Source organism: Carcharodon carcharias, chromosome 8 (assembly GCF_017639515.1).
Source record: "Carcharodon carcharias isolate sCarCar2 chromosome 8, sCarCar2.pri, whole genome shotgun sequence".
In the NCBI taxonomy this organism is placed as follows: Eukaryota; Metazoa; Chordata; class Chondrichthyes; order Lamniformes; family Lamnidae; genus Carcharodon; species Carcharodon carcharias.
Window position 1 is genome coordinate 52,565,146 of NC_054474.1, and position 16,726 is coordinate 52,581,871.

General features: G+C 41.4%; 1 protein-coding gene across 1 annotated transcript in view; it reads left to right on the forward strand.

Annotated features, from left to right (window-relative positions):
* The window catches only part of LOC121281068 (pro-neuregulin-2, membrane-bound isoform-like), a 167,293-nt gene that overhangs the window by 18,810 nt on the left and 131,757 nt on the right, over positions 1–16,726 (forward strand). Inside the window, exon 2 of the mRNA XM_041193698.1 lies at positions 9,535–9,697. Within this exon, the coding sequence (XP_041049632.1) occupies positions 9,535–9,697 (163 nt within the window). The remainder of the gene's footprint in view (positions 1–9,534; positions 9,698–16,726) is intronic.

Here is a 16,726-nt window from a genome sequence, read left to right on the forward strand (position 1 = left end):
TTAGAGCCCAGCATCTGTCCTTTTTCCAACACCCAGGCACCTCTCCAGTATTCAGTTATTTCTGGAAGATTCAAGCCAGAATTCTGGCAATCTCTTCCTTTGATTTATTTATCTTGGGTAAAGTTATTTGGAAACCATGCTGGTAGTAAAGTGAATAATGTCACAACACACCGCTGCAATTCCCTTTAATTCCTTCTCCAGATCAAATAAGTTACATAGCCCCTTTAAAACATTTGCAGCCTGCATAGCATCAGATGTCATGCTCTCATCTAATCCCACTTTCAGTAGCCCTACTCCATCAAAAAACTTTAATTATCATCCTTTACTTCTGTTGCCATATCAAAACCAAAATGCTTATTTGCCATTTTAACACCTTTTTATTACACTCCTGGAATGTCTCTTGGCATTGAATCCAACTTAATTCTGTGCCATTGTATTTGTGGCCAATTTTTAAAAAAATTTCTTCTTTAGACTATTTCAATCAGGCAGAAATGATTTTAAGTTTGCATGGGTGCACTTTGGTCCGTTGCATTCAGAATCAAATTCTTGAAAGAGTTCCATAATTTCTACATTCTCTTCTGCATATTCAAACCTGCCAAGTATGCTTTCACAAAACTGCTCAAGCATAAAAAGTTGTCCTCTTAAAAGTTGACAGGTTTGTTTGGGTATTAATAACTACTCCAATCCATATAATGTCAAATGTGATCACACTATGATCGTTGGAACGTAAAGCCCCACCCACCTTTGTATTAGGGTTTTAATTGTTCCCATGATTCATAATCAAATCAAAGATTTTTTTCCATGTTGACATTTTAACAAACTTACTCATAACCAGTCTTGAACTCTGGGCATCCCTTTCCTGTCTTGCCACTAAAGACATTATTATTACAATCAATTTCTAGTAAGGTAAAAACACCAAGTACAATTATTAGTCTATTACTAGTTGCCTACTTATCTCATCCTATAGCTCCAAATCAAGGCTTTCCCTGGGCCGGGTATCCGCTCCTCGGTAATGTGAAGCATTGTTTGTGTCTCTCCACAAATGCATGAGGAGTTTGTACTGAGGCCCCAGTGGTGGAAGCTGGCTACAAAGAGTCCCTGGCCTGTCCTGAACTTGTTTAGCAAGGACCACTGTCATGGTGGTGGTTCAAAGCCTGCCATGTGTCAGATGGGGTTTGTCACAAGGAACTGGTTAGTGACTTCCCATGTTTCCTGTTCTTTTATCCAAAGGATGTCTGCTGGTAGGTCTTGTTCAGGATGATTGCTCCAAATGGGGCACTGAGATGCAAGGCGGGCAGCAGGTGGGTTGAATAGGCCATCATTGAGAGGTAAGTGAGGTGCAGCATGGATGGTTTCAACCAGCCCGTGGGTTTCCATCAATGGGCAGATGTATGCGGGAGTGATGTTTGCGAGGACAGGAAGCCAGGGAGGGGTGTTGAGTGGAGAGTTCCAGTTATGATTCACATTGCTGCATTCAATTAAGTGTCAACAAGATGTCTGTGTATGATGACCTTTTCCAAACTGGTGCACAGTACTCTGCTGTGGAGTATAATAGGGCAGGTGCTGAGGGCTGGTAGGGTTGTGGCAGCAGCACCCCACGAGCTGCAACAAGTTTGGTTAGTAGGTTATTTTGAGCTTTGCTGCTCTTTTCTTCAGATATTCCCATATGAATAAGACCTATATAGAGTATGTAGGTCTTATCCAAGTATGCTGGACTAGGATCGTGCTTTAGGGCTGAATTTTGCCGTCGGTGAGCAGGGGGTGGGGCCCACTCGCCAACATGTAAAATGACACGGTATGACGTTGGACGGAACCCCCAACGTCATCCCGCCCCATTTAAATTTTCAGGAAGGCGGGGGCACAGCAAAATCAACTGTGGGCCCGCTGACCTGTCAATGGCCAATTGAGGCCATTGACAGGATGATTGAAACAATTAAAGGACCTGACCGGCCAGGAGCCCCGGCGGGCAATAGAAAAAACATGAAACCTCATCCATCAGCGGGATGAGGTTTCATGTTGGGATTTAAAAAGTTTAATAACATGAGGGGGACATGTTAAAGATTTTTTTTTCTAATTTTAACGTTTTTAAAACTGTCAGCGATCTCCCCGAGGCAGCACTTAGCCTTTGGTGCACTCTTGCTTTTGAGAAATTCCCCCCGCCCGCACAAGAAGTGCATAGCACTTCCCATCGAATGTCATGCTGGGCGGGCCTTAATTGGCCCACCCACGTAAAATGACGGGGGGAGGCCCACTTCTCTGGCGGGGATCGGCTCCCTGCCCGCCGGAGATTGGGTCAGGCCCACCCACCTGGCAGGCAGAAAATTCTGCCCTTAGTCTCTGGCTATCATTTAGATATGCAATTCTTTTTGAGCACTGGCAGTGTGGAGGTGGAATACACTTGATATGGCTTTAGAGGAATTTAATATGAGATGCCATGTGCTGTAGTAGTCTGTCAACTTTGTAACATCTTCTTTAAGGACCTGGTCCAGAGTGCAAAAGGATGGAGCTTGTGTGGCCCAACAGATGTCATCAGCATAGATGAACTTACGGGACTGGTTGTTAGCAGGTCATTTATATATATGTTGAACAGAGTTGGGGCTAAACTGAGCCCTGTGGTAATCCATTGGCCAGTCTTCTCCATGCTATTCTCCCTTGCACAAGATGGATTCTGAATTGTCTGTTGTGAAGGAATGGTTTGACAATTCTGCTGACTCAAGTTGGGAGCACTCTGGACAGCTTTAGAAGCAGGCTACTGTGCCACACTATCTTAGGAATCTGTGAGGTCCAGTTGCACTATTCCTGTCTTCTGGTTCTTCTGGAGGGCATTTTCAATGTAGGTGGTGAGTGTCAAGACTTGATCACTTGTGTTACATCCCTTACAGAAACCAATTTGGTCAACATTAATGATAGTCTTCACTTCCATAGATATGCATTGCAGGATGAGATGCTCAAAGATCAAGGTAGTGGTGAGCCGATATCTAAACCGCTGCAGTCCATTTGGTGCAGGTCAACCCACAGTGCTGTGAGGAAGGGAATTCCAGGTTTTGGACCTAACAACAGTGAAGGAATGACAGTATCATTCCAAGTTAGAATGGTGTGCGGCACTGAGGGGCACTGGCCAGTGGTGGTTTTTCCATGCATCTGTTGCCCTTGTCCTCCTAGTTGGTAGAGGTCATGGGTTTGTAAGTTGCTGTGCGTTGCTGCAGTGCATCTTGTAGATGGTACACACTGCTGCCAATGTGGTGGAGGGAGTGAATATTTATGGATGGGTTGCCAATCAAGTGGGTTGCTTTGTCCTGATGGTGTCAAGCTTCTTGAGCATTGTTGGAGCTGCACTCATCCAGGCAAGTGGGAATTATTCCATCACATTCCTGTTTTGTGCCTTGTAGATGGTGGACAGGCTTTAGCAAGTCAGGAGCTGAGTTACTCTCTGCAGAATTCCCAGCCACTGGCCTGTTCTTTAACTGCAGTATTTATATGACTGGTCCAGTTAAGTTTTGGGTCAATGGTAAATACCAAGATGTTGATAGTGGGGAATCCAACGATGGGGATGCCATTAATTGATTGTCATGGGGAGATGGTTAGACTCTCTCATGTTGGAGGTGGTCATTGCTTGGCACTTGTGTGGCACATATATTACTTGCCACTTATCAGCCCAAGCCTGAATGTTGTCCAGGATTTGCTACACTTGGACACAGACTACTTCAGTATCTGAGGTGTCGCAAACAGTAGTGAACACTATGTAATCATCAGCACACATCCCCACATCTGACCATAAGATGGGGGAAAGGTCATTGATGAAGCAGCTGAAGATGGTTGGGCCAAGTTCACTACTCTGAGGAATTCCTGCAATTATGTCCTGGGACTGAAATGATTGGCCTCCAACAGCCACAACCATTGTTCTTTGTGGTAAATATGACTCCAACCATTGGAGGGTTTTCCCCCTGATTCCTATTGGCTTTAATGTTGCTAGGGCTCCTTGATGCCACATGTAGTCAAATGTTGATGTCAAGGACAGTCACTCTCACCTCACCTCTTGAAGAAAGCTCTTTTGTCCATGTTTGGACAATGGCTGTAATGAGATCAGGAGCTGAGTGCTTCAAACTGAGCATTGGTGAGCAGATTATAGTTGTGTAAGCGCTTGATAGCACCGTCAAAGACACTTTCTATCACTTCGCTGGTGACCAAGAGGAGGTAATTAGCAGGATTGGATTTGTCGTGCTTTTTGTGGACTGGACATTTCTGGACAATTTTCCACATTGTCAGGTAGATGTCAGTGCTGTAGCTGCACTGAAACAGCTTGGCATAGGGCACCACTAGTTCTGGAGCACAAGTGTTCAGTACTACTGCTAGCATGTTGTCAGGGCCCATTGCCTTTGCTGTATCCAGTGCCTTCAGCTATTTCTTGATATCATGTGGGGTGAAACAAATTGGCTGAAGGTTGGCATCTGTGATGCTGGGGCCTACAGGTAAGAGGCCAAGATGGATCATCCACTCAGTTCCTCTGGCTGAAAATGGTTGCAAATGCTTCAGCCTTGACTTTTACACTGAAGTGCTGAGCTCCGCTTTCATTGAGGATGGGGATATTTGTGAAGCATCCTCTTCCAGCTAGCTGATTAAATTGTCCACCACCATTCAAGAATGGATATGACAGGACTCCAGAGCTTTGATCTGATCCATTGGTTGTGGGATTGGTTAGCTCTAGCTATCTCTTCCACTGATTAACATGCATGTACTCATGTGTTGTATAGTCACCAGTTTGGTCCTTCATTTTTAGCTATGCCTCATGTTCCTCCTGGCATGCTCTCATTGAACCAGGATTGATGCCTCTGCTTGATGTTAATGGTAGAGGGGATATGCTGATTGATTTACAGATTGCAATGAATACACACATCATTCTAATTACCCTCTACCTTTCATCACTAGCTTGTGCCAACTGTAATACTTCAATATAATATTGCCCTTGAGGTCCTTCCCTTAAACTTCCTTACTATTGTCTACATTAGCACAAACAACCTCTTGTCTTCTTTTACCTATGTTTTTTTTTCCCACGTGGGTGACAACAGTTTTGCTCACCTACACTTGCTAGCCTTCTAACAAGCTGGGACATCAGGTTCACAACCTGTGCACCTTAAAGGTATGGCACCATTCATTTTTCTGGGTTCAGTTTGCACTGAGTCCTATTGTGAACCAGATAATCAAATCCCCCAATTCCACAACTTATCTGCTACTATTTCTCTTTTTCCTTCCTTCACTGACAGGCTACTGAATTGCTTCAGTGAATGACACATCTCTTGAGTTTTCACATCATCTCCTTTGAGAGGAGAGAAACTGCTGGGGAGTACTAGGGATGTCCTGTTGCCCAGTCATGACTTCTTTCTGGCAGAGACATACTGTCTTCCTTGAGGCACTGGGATTTTATTTCCTACTGACTCCCAGCATGGTCTTCTGTATAAACATATCCCTTCCTAATCTTTTGATGCATGATCAATTGCTCCCTAAAGCTGACCACTTCAGCTATGAGTGCATCAACCAGCTTGCAATTGTTGCACTGAAATCCACCTGCATCTCAGCCTGGAAGGCAAACATCTCATTGCTTCTGCAATGCACAAAGTAACATTTTAAACTTGTTTGAGTTTTTAAAAATCTTTAACATAGAAGAAAAAGTCAAAGCCCCGTCAATTTAAGTTCTTGAATGTTCTCTTCTTCATCATTTTTTGTTTTTGCTTTTGGATCTTTAATCTAATCAGTACATCGTTCCTATCTCTATACCAAATACCCATTTTTACCAAACTTCAATTTCCCAGCTCATTCCATTATCAGCTCAATCTGCTGTGCTTTCCCACAGCTACAGTCACCGAGGATGCCATTTGTGATTTTTATTTGGTGCTGTGGCAAGGGTGGAATCAGAGAGATTAAAATGTGAAGTTGCAGCTCTGATTTGGGAGGGAGTGACACATTTAAGGATTTGGAGAGGAAAAGAAAGTTGGAAATTGTGCTGCAATTTACAAGACAAAAGGGTCAAGGGTAGGCTTTTTGAGTTGATCTGAAGTGGACTTTGGTTCTATGGCAGGAAGTGCAGTGAAGTATTCCCAGCAGTGTCCCAGCCCCAAAATTATCTTTCAACAAACATGATTTGGGGGTAAAATTCAATTTCAGCAGTTATGCAAAATGGCAGTAGTGGATCATCTTCCCATTATACGTTTGGTCTAAGTTTCCTTTCCATGGGCTTCAGCCCTTTTAACACCCTGTAGATGTTGAATTTAGCCTCATTAACTGGTCACATCTCATTGATGTTTCCGAGTCGGTGCTTTGCACAAACTGTGTAAGCATACATCACAGTGGTGATTACACTTCAAAGGTGTTATATTGGCTATGAAGCACCTTAGGACACCCAGAGGATATGAGAACTATAAATGTGAGGGAAAGGGGGAACACAGATCTGATTATTGTTCAGTGTACTGCTTGGAAAATCAAGCCAACATGGGAAGGGCACAAGGGCACAGGATCAATATCTGATTTGCTGCCAAACATGTTCTGAAAGTCAAATCAAACTGCCTACAGTGGCAGTACATAATCCATCACTGATCAGCCTCTCACTGGGCGTATTGCGGAGATTCAAAAGGAATGTGAAATTCTTAGGAAATATTTCAAGGTTATCCATTTCTGCTGGGGGAGGGAAGACAGTCGAGGTATAGAGCAGTCAGCCATCAGAGGAGAAATGCTGCCAACAAGATTTAATGCTTGAGATTTCTGAATGTTCAATTACTGTAATTGCTTGGTCAACAGTAACCAAGTGAGACCCGGACCTATAAAATAACTTGGGCTTCTTAAGGCACTGACTGAAGGAATGTGTCATGAGCACTTCTACCACTGCCTGCCTAAGCTGAAAATCACTCCTGAGGCTTCCACCCATCTTGCACCAAATGTACTGCAAATTGACAGAGCCACAAAGAAAATTTCCAGCAATGATCAAGAGTAACATCCCAATCTTCCTTTCTGAAAGACTTGAATGACTTTCTGGAGTCTGTATCATTCAGGAGTTGAACTATTTTCTATTTCTGAAGTCAAATTTAGTATTCCACTTCTGACTGCTATTCTCAAATTACCCAAAACCTGTATGATTTAAATCAGTGAACTACCCACTGGTTTACAGATCTTATGTCGCACTGTTAAAGCTATTTGACAAAACCACTGAGCCTAATGGCCAACAGTTCCTCCTATTCTTCCCAATTGCTCTCTGACTTTTGCCAGCTTATTCCTCTTCTACATAATTTTGTCTGTCTTCAGATGTGTTTCCCTGTCACTTTCACCTCTTTGTCACTCCTGCCCCACAGCTCATTTCATTGAGTTTCCATTGCAAATGAATAACCTCACAATGACAGATAGGCCTCCCAATGACTGACCTGTAGACCACTGTACACTATCAGCCCTCCAACCATAATCAGTCCACCAACCAAAATATAACACCAGAAACATCTTCAAATGATAATATGGAACAGATGAGGACAAAAAAGCAAACATCAGGAATACAGAGATATTGGAAAATAAAAAGTACATGTAGGGAATGTTTCATAGATTTTTGTTAGGCCAGGATATCCAGGGGCATGGAGCAAAGGTGGATAAGTGAGGTTGAGGTCAGCCATTGAAGGCTGGAACAGTCTTGGGGAGCTCAATGGTGTGCTCCTGTTCCTAATATTCCTGTGTTGCTCCTGTAACCCAATGCTCGAGTTCTGTAGCTTTGTATTATGCAATGATTTATTTTACATGCCTCACCACTTGCCAAAGAGTAACTCATACTTATCATGTTATTGCATCAAAGAAAGCAATGATATAACTTTTAAAATCTGCTTTATTTACTAACAGAATATTAACTCTGATGCCTAAGATCCACATCATTTCTGTTTAACGTGTTGTAAGCCTATTACATGAATAGGAATAAGTATATGTGGTTGAAATTCAACTTTGGCAGTGCGCAGTATGGGTGGAAGTGGAACAAATTCCTGTTACACACACTGCACCATATTATGTAATGCTATCTATTATATAATGGAAAGTGAAAGTGGGTGGGGATTTATGGCAAGCGACTAATCCACTACTTTACGTTTTGCATCCTTGCCAAAGTTGAATTTCACCCCCTCTAGCTTTACATTTTCTCACCAGGAGCATTTTGTTTCATAATTCTATTGTCAGTAAGCTTGAAAATGTTTTGTGTTTCAGATTGGATTGTAGGTACAGGTATCAACAGAGAATTGAATGGTAGAACACCATTGTATCTGATTAGCTTTCTATACCTCCACACACTTCAAACTGCAAAGAATAATCAAAATGTATGATGTGAAAAATAATACTGATAATTGCAGAGTAAAACCCATTAAATCACTGATAGAAATTTTAGGAATTAAGTTGCAGCATTCAGGCAGAAGGTACACCTGTGTCAACAGGTTATTGAAAATAATCCTATGATAACACTAGAGCACGAAACTAATTGAGGAATTTTGACAAATTATCACTGAAGTCAAGGGGAGGATTTCACCCTCGTCAGGCGGGCGGGACCAGGAGAGGCTGTGCAACGGTCCGCGGCCTGCGATCGGGCCCCAGCCACGATTTCATGCTGACTTGCCAATTAATGACCAGCCAGCATGAATTGCGTGCTGAAATGTTCAGTGCCGCCTGGGTTAGGGGGTGGGGTGGAGAGGGCGAGCAACGGAGTCAGCGCATGCTCGCAGGTGTGCTCACAGAAAGTTCCCTGAAGGCACAGAGCTGCTTCATGGAGCTGAAAACTTTACAAATAAAGATGGTGAAATTAAAGAACACATGTCCCCGCTCATGAGACTGAAATGAGATTTGAACATTTTTATTTTTATTTTTTTAATTAACGTTGTAAACTTCATCCAGCCCGTGGATGAGGTTTCCTCGAAAATCCAAAGGCCACTCGCTCGACGTCAATGCGCGCTATGTGTCGTGCGCACATCCGCACACTGAGGTGAAAATTCTGCCCCAAGTGTTTTCAAGTAACCATACTGAGTAGGAAAGAATCCTTACTTTGTGTATTCATACCCAAAACAACTCTTAACAGTAACATTACAAATATATGTTATATACAATCTTATTGTAGCTTCTATTAAGTATTTTTTTATGTCAGGTATATGTTCTTATGCCATTTGGCATTGTATTAAGGTTTGTGCTACAAGCTTAGAGACGCATTAACAAAGGAATCCTAAATGTTACAATGTGCATCACTTCTTAGCAGCCCATCTATGATCAGGAATGTTCTCAGGGGTTCCCCCTATCAGTAATAGTTATCACCATAACTATGGCAGGAGACATATCTACAAAAGCTCTCATTACACACTTTATCCTGGCTTTCTCTTGAAATTTTGGTAGCCAATTGGAAGAGCCCCTGAGGAAATTTCTGGCCACCACTTTTTGTAGTAATGATTACTTAAGCTCAATACGTGTTAGTATTTGAAGATATTTGTTGGACAGGCTCTTTCAGTGGACTGATTCCAAGGCTAATTTGTGTCTTCACAGCTGTTCCTCCAAAGCTGAAAAAACTGAAGAATCAAACTCTTCTGGAAGGACAAAAGCTTTCCCTGAGATGTGAGGCAGTAGGAAATCCCCGACCCACCTATAAATGGTTCAAAGATGGAAGAGAGATAAAGAAAAACAAAGAAATCAGGATAAAAACTGGCAAGTAAGTTATCAAATACACATTACCCCATTTGACATTGGGGTATTTCTTTCATTAATTCACTAGGAAATTGACTCTTCATTGTGTAGAGTGCTGCTTAAATCACTTTCCACTTAGCATGAATTTTACAGTTGGAGACTAAAGTACAAGGAAAACTTTATACAATAAATATACACATGAGGAACTGCAGTGGTTTAACACACTGTCATTTTTCTAACTGGGTCTGGGTCTGAATTCAGCCCAGGTTGATTGAATGAAAGTTTTCTGATTGATGTAAGAATCCTGTGAAGGGAGTTTAGTAATGTTCATAATACATATTCAATCAGAAAGGCTACAAGGAATGGCTGGGGTTGAAGGGGGGGCATACATGGACCATTGACACCGCTACAATAGATTTGAATACAAAATGCCAAAAATGCAGGATCCAGCTCTATCACTTTAACTATGGCAAAATAGTAATCATATCTTGTCAGTGACTCAAAAACTGATTCCGCTAACTTTCCTGAGGTCAGTCATTTAGATATTAATAGGTGGGCATCATGCCAATAATTCACACATCTTAGAAGTACGCAGAAAATGAGAAGACAGTTTGTTGCCAACCTTCAAATTCAGCTGGTCGAACAAGGGCAATTAGGAATGGGCAACAAATACTGGCCTTGCTAGCGATGTCCACATACCACGAAGGAATTTTAAAAATCTACATCGCTTTCTTGAAAGTACAGTGACATCATCAGGACCCAATGAGCCTGGAATATTCTTATGGGCCCTACTTACATAGCTCCAATATCCTGACCACTGTTACCTATCAAAATGCAATGTGTTTTGTGCAGTCGGTTCTTAAAAGATATCTTTACTGTTGCTAACGGGAGGAATGGACACATGTTGCATATGATGATCAGAGCGCGATTTGTCTTATGATCAATGAGTCATTGTGAGGAGATATAAACTGATACGAATATCTCTGCTACATAACTGGAGATTAGGTGGTTATGAGGTTGGTGACTTGCCTTTGATTTTACCTCCCACTTTGTGTAAGTGCCTTCTTTTCATTTGGTATCTTTCTCTGATGACAGAGTTGAAGTCAAAAACTCACAGTTTGATACATCAGGGGAGAAAGTATGACTATCATGGGGAGTGCTTTTTCCATTTGTATTTGCAGTTCACCACAGCTTTTATGTTTCTGGTTTATGATCATTATGTTACCTCTGATAACAAGGTCACATTCAGTTGTAAATTTTCATTTAGTGTAAATAGACGATGTTGGAGGAGTTGAGACGCCTTTTCTACTGGCCTTAAATGTGAAAAATGAAACTAACCATATAGCTCTTCATGCAACATAAACAACTGAAGGAGGAAGCTCTTAAATGAAAGTTAGAGACCTGTGCTTTAAAATTCACACAAAACTTCAGTTTTGCAAATGCAATTTCAACTGAATGTCTAGACTTTTAAATGATAAACAAAGCAGTTTGATCTATTACAATGAGTGCTAGTGAATTCCTCTCCATAATTCTTGAATCATTAGGATGAGCAATGTGTGAAGGAATTTGCTCACCTATTTTGAGTGGATGGTGATGATGCTTTAAGTAGCTTTTATTATTAAACAAATCAATAATCAAACATGCCAGAAGTTTTGCAGAATCCTATTTTTAACAACCATTTTTATGAATAATTCAACTATGCTGCTGATGTCTAACATAGAAGGCAGTAAAGCCTTTGCATACAAAATGCTCTGGTACATTTTTCACCTAATTTAGACCACTGTGCCACAGATCATTTCCAAACAGAAAAGCTGAATAGGTGATTTGATCTTGGTAAGTAATTCATTGCTAGAACGTTTGTGAAAACATCTCGATTTGACCTTCAGTTTTCACTTCGGTCCCTTTTGGTCAGTGACTCCGTGATTGCCCTGGAATTTCCTGGAATGTTTTGACGTAACTACGGCCTAAGATCACAGGTGCACTGCTTTTTTACTGATAAAATTTGCACTTAAATGATTCATGGCAGTTTATGCTGAAACATTGCTACATGTGAATTTTCTTAATCATTTGCACTATTCCCACATTGCACCTGCTGAAGTATCACTTGGCTATTTAGGATGATTCGTCCCATGTAAAAGACTGGAGAATACAATTTTCCTGCTTATAGCAATAATATAAAACAATCACCCAGATTTTTGCGATGGTAATGACCGTGAAACTGAGAGGAACTTTTGGAGTCTGCACATGCGCAGAATAATATGGAAATCCAGGAGCTGCTGTCAGTGATTCCATGCTTTTACAGAAGGTACACTATTGAGGTAGCATTAGACCTCAATAAATGGGAAAACTTATGAACTGTTGAGAATTTCCACCCTTCTGCACCTAGTCTCACTGTGAAAACCTTTGAAAAAGTTACACTTTGTTGAATGAGGTATAACTGGATTCTTAATGGTATCCCAACTTCATAATTACTGCTAAACACTCTCACTGGCCCTGAGAAGCTAGTTTCGTGTTTGTGGAATGCCGAATTTCTCCATTATGATTTAAAAATTCTCCTTTTTTTAAAGTTTATGGTGAAATTTCAGATTCTATCTAAATCCAATCAGAATCATTTATTTTGTTATCTGAAAATTTTAAATTAAAAGTGAAGGATAATTCCTGGTTTTCTGTGGGTGAATATTTCAGTGTGATTGGCTACAATCTGCTTGCTGTCATGACTGCTGTTATACACCAAGAGATCTCTTTGACTTGGCACTTGATTTAATCTGCCATGAGGAATGAGGAAAATCACATCACAGGGATCCAGTGATCTTCATGGGCAGCTTTCCTCAAGGTCAGCGGCGAGCACCCTTGCTTTGCTGCTTACTGCAAAATCCAGTCCAATATTTATGATTTTTGCAGCAATAGTGCAGCCTAAAATGTCATTAATTGCATTAGTAATTGTGTAACATCAAAGCAATGCAATTTAATTCTCCATAAATCTTTGTAGGAAGTGCTGCCAGCTAGATACAAAAATAAATGTAAAGCAGAATACTGGTCCTGCTATTTCAAATAAGCCCCAGTAGCTTCATATAGCAGCAATTTAAAAAAAAAAAACATTCAGCTGGTCGGATACCAATGCCACCAGTAACCTAGCAGTATATCTCAGTGTTGTCAATTTCATTTATCAGGATGAAAACACCAGTAATTCATGCTGAAAATTATCACTTAAACAATTGTTACGAACGGGTGAGGAGGAATAAGTTGGCTCCCCTTCTACTCAGCCACCTCAGTTGGTTGTAACAAAGGTTTTCAAATTTATTTTCCCTGTAAACGCCTTTTCCAATCCAAGTGTACTTTTTGTTAATAGGGAGCCAATCAAATCAGGTTTTTTGGTTTAGTTACTAAACCCGAGAAAAAATAATAAAGGCACGACAGCACACACAACACATAGCTATCAGAAGAAAGTTACCGAGTCCAATAAAGAATATACAATTCAGTCCTTTGCTTGTCTTTGAGGTGTAGATTGTTGAATGATGTGGTCATTTGAAGCTGGTTGGTTTCCTTTAGAAGTCTGGAATTGACTTGGTTCAGGTCTGTACTTTGTTAACAATACTCTTTTAACTTGAGAGAGAGACTGAGTGAAAGAGAGAGAGAGAGAGCGAGTGAGCAGTGGCGTAGTGTCAAATTTTGAGGTGCAGGAACTCTAGGGAAATATGTTGGCCATATCATTTCTAAATCTACTATTATGTTGTTTTCCTATGCATTGATCATTTGAGTGCCTAAAAATCAGTAAATAATGCTTTTTTAACTGAAAAGTACTAGTGCCGGTGGGCGGTAGGTATTTTATTTTGAACCATGTGGTATTCTGAATTACTAGCTTTTAGCATAGCTAGAATTTCATTTTGCAACAGTTTAATTATTTAATTCAAGCCTATTAAAAACATGATTTAAGGAAAGCTTTACTTACCTCTGACTAGGTGATGGTATATAGTGGGGACACTGCTTTTATTAATTTATATTAATAACCTAGACCTGGGTGTATAGGGCACAATTTCAAAATTTGCAGATGATGCAAAACTTGGGCGCATTGTGAACTGTGAGGAGGATAGTGATAGACTTCAAAAGGACATAGACAGGCTGGTAGAATGGTCAGTCACATGGCAGATGAAATTTAATGTCAAGAAGTGTGAAGTGATATATTTTGGTCAGAAGAATGAGGAGAGATAACACAAAATAAGGGATACAATTCTAAAGGGAATGCAGGAGCAGAGGGGCCTGGGTGTATATGTGAATAAATCATTGAAGGTGGCCGGGCAGGTTGGGAAAGTAGTTAATAAATTATACTGAAACCCAGATTTTATAAGTAGGGGTATAGAGTACAAAAGCAAGTAAGATATGAACCTTCATAAAAACTGGTTCTGCTTCAAGGGGAAAGATATGAAGGTTTTGAAAGGGTGCAGAAAATATTTACATCAATGCCTCCGAGTGACATCAGTTATGTGGATAGATTGGCGAAGCTGGGGCTGTTTTCCTTGGAGACGAGAAGGTTCAAAATTATGAAGAGTCTGGATAGAATAAATGGGGAGAAACTGTTTCCATTGGTAGAAGGTCGAGAACCCTATGGTGATTAACAAAAGAACCAGAGGCGACATGAGGAAAAACTTCATTGTGCATCAGGTGGTTTGGCCCTGGAATGCACTGCCTGAGCATTTGATGGAGACAGATTCAATTGCGGTTCTCAAAAGGGAATTGAATAATTATCTGAAGAGACAATTTTACAGGGCTACATGGAGGAGGTGGAGGAGTGGAAGTGGAACTAGCTGAGTTGCTGTAGCAGATAATGGACACAGAGACAATGTGCTAAATGGCCTCCTTCTATGTTGTAACGATTATATGATTCTAGTATAGATACATTCAAGAAACTTGATAAAAACGTGAGGAAGAAAGAAGCTGAAGGTTACCCTGATAGTGTGATCAAGAAAGGTGAGAGGAGGCTTGTGTAGAACATAAACACCAACATAGATGGGGTGAGCCAAATGGCTTCTGTGCTGTAAATTATATGCTAAGCTGCCAGCAGGGAATACAAACACTATACTGCATTTCACATCATCAGGCTGTTACAGGAAATGAATTAATGTAAATCACTCTCTCTTCCACCCCACACAGTCTCTCCCCCAACACGCTCTTTCTCCCCTACCCCACTCACACTCACTCTCCCCTACTCCCACACTACCCCCCCCACCTCCCACAGTCTCACTCCCCCCAACCCACCACACTCTCTCACCTACCACCACCCCCATACTCTCTCTCTCTCCCCAACACATACAATGCCCACCCCCCACATTCTCCTCCACCCCCCACACTCTGCCTCACCCCCCACGCATTCCCCAACTCTCCCACACTCTACCGCCACCCCCCCACACACTCCTCTCCACACCTCCACCTGTCTCACCCACCCAACCATTCACAGCCTTTCCTCCCACCCCCTCACATTCTCTGTCTCTCTTACATAGTCTCCAGTTATTTACTTACTCAGATGCTGGTGGACCCTGCTCTGGCTGCCTCATGCCCCACTTGAGCTCATACGAACAAGGAGAAGGAGTAGGCCATTCAGACCCTCGAGCCTGCTCTGCCATTTAATAAGATCATGGCTGATCTGATAGTAACCTCAAATCTGCATCCCGCCTACCCCCGATAACCTATCAATCTCTTGCTTACCAAGAATCTATCCACCTCTGCCTTAAAATATTCAGGGTCTGCTTCCACTGCTTTTTCAGGAAGAGAGATCCAAAGACTCACGACCCCCTGAGAAAGAAAAATTCTCTTCATCTCCCTTTTAAATGGGCGACCTCTTGTTTTTAAACAGTGACCTGTGGTTTTAGATTCTCCCACAAGAGGAAACATCCTCTCCACATCCACCCTGTCAAGACCCCTCAGCATCTTATATGTTTCAATCAAGTCACCTCTTACTGTCCTAAAGTCTAAAGGATACAAGCCTAGCTTGTCCAACCTTTCCTCATAAGACAACTCGCTAAACAGAGATCTGTCTGGTAAACCTTCCCTGAACTGCTTTCAACGCCTTTACACTCTTCCTTAAATATGGTGACCAATACTGTACATAGTATTCCAGATATGCTCCATATATCTGAAGCATAACCTCCTTATTTTTGTATTCAATTCCCCTCGCAATAAATTATAACATTCTATTAGCTTTCCTAATTACTTGCTGTACCTGCATTCTAGCCTTTTGCGATTCATGCACTAAGACACCCAGAACCCTCTGCATCTCAGAGCTCTGAAGTCTCTCGCCATTTAGATAATATGCTTCTCTTTTATTATTCCTGCCAAAATGGACAATTTCACATTTTCCCACATTAAATGCCATTTGCCAGATCTTTGCCCACTCATTTAACCTATCAATATATTTTTGTAGCCTTCTTATTTCCTCTTCACAACTTACTTTCCTACCTATCTTTGTGTCATCAGCAAATTTGGCAACCATCCCATCCATCTGCTCATCCAAGTCATTTATAAAAATTGTTAACAGTTGAAGTCCCAACACTGATCTCTGTGGCACACCACTCATTGCATCTTGCCAAACTGAAAAAGTTTGTTGAAAAGTTTGTTGCAGTTCTGTTGAAGGATCATGAGGACTCGAAACGTTAACTCTTTTCTTCTCCGCTGATGCTGCCAGACCTGCTGAGTTTTTCCAGGTAATTCTGTTTTTGTTTTGAAAAAGACCCAATTTTGCCTACTCTCTGTTAGCCAACTAGTCTTCTATCCATGCCAATATGTTACCCCTATACCATAAGCTTTTATTTTCTGCAATAACCTTTAATGTGGCACTTTATCAACTGCCTTCTGGAAACCTAAGTACAATACATCTACCAGTTCCCCTTTATCCACAGCACATGTTTCTTCATCAAAAAACTCCAATAAATTGGTTAAACGTGATTTCCCTTTCACAAAACCGGGGGCGGGCCTGGCATGCCAACGCGTAAAATGACACGCGATGACATCAGGCGTGCGTCCCAACGTCATTGTGCCGAGTTGCGATGTTTCGTTCGGCGGG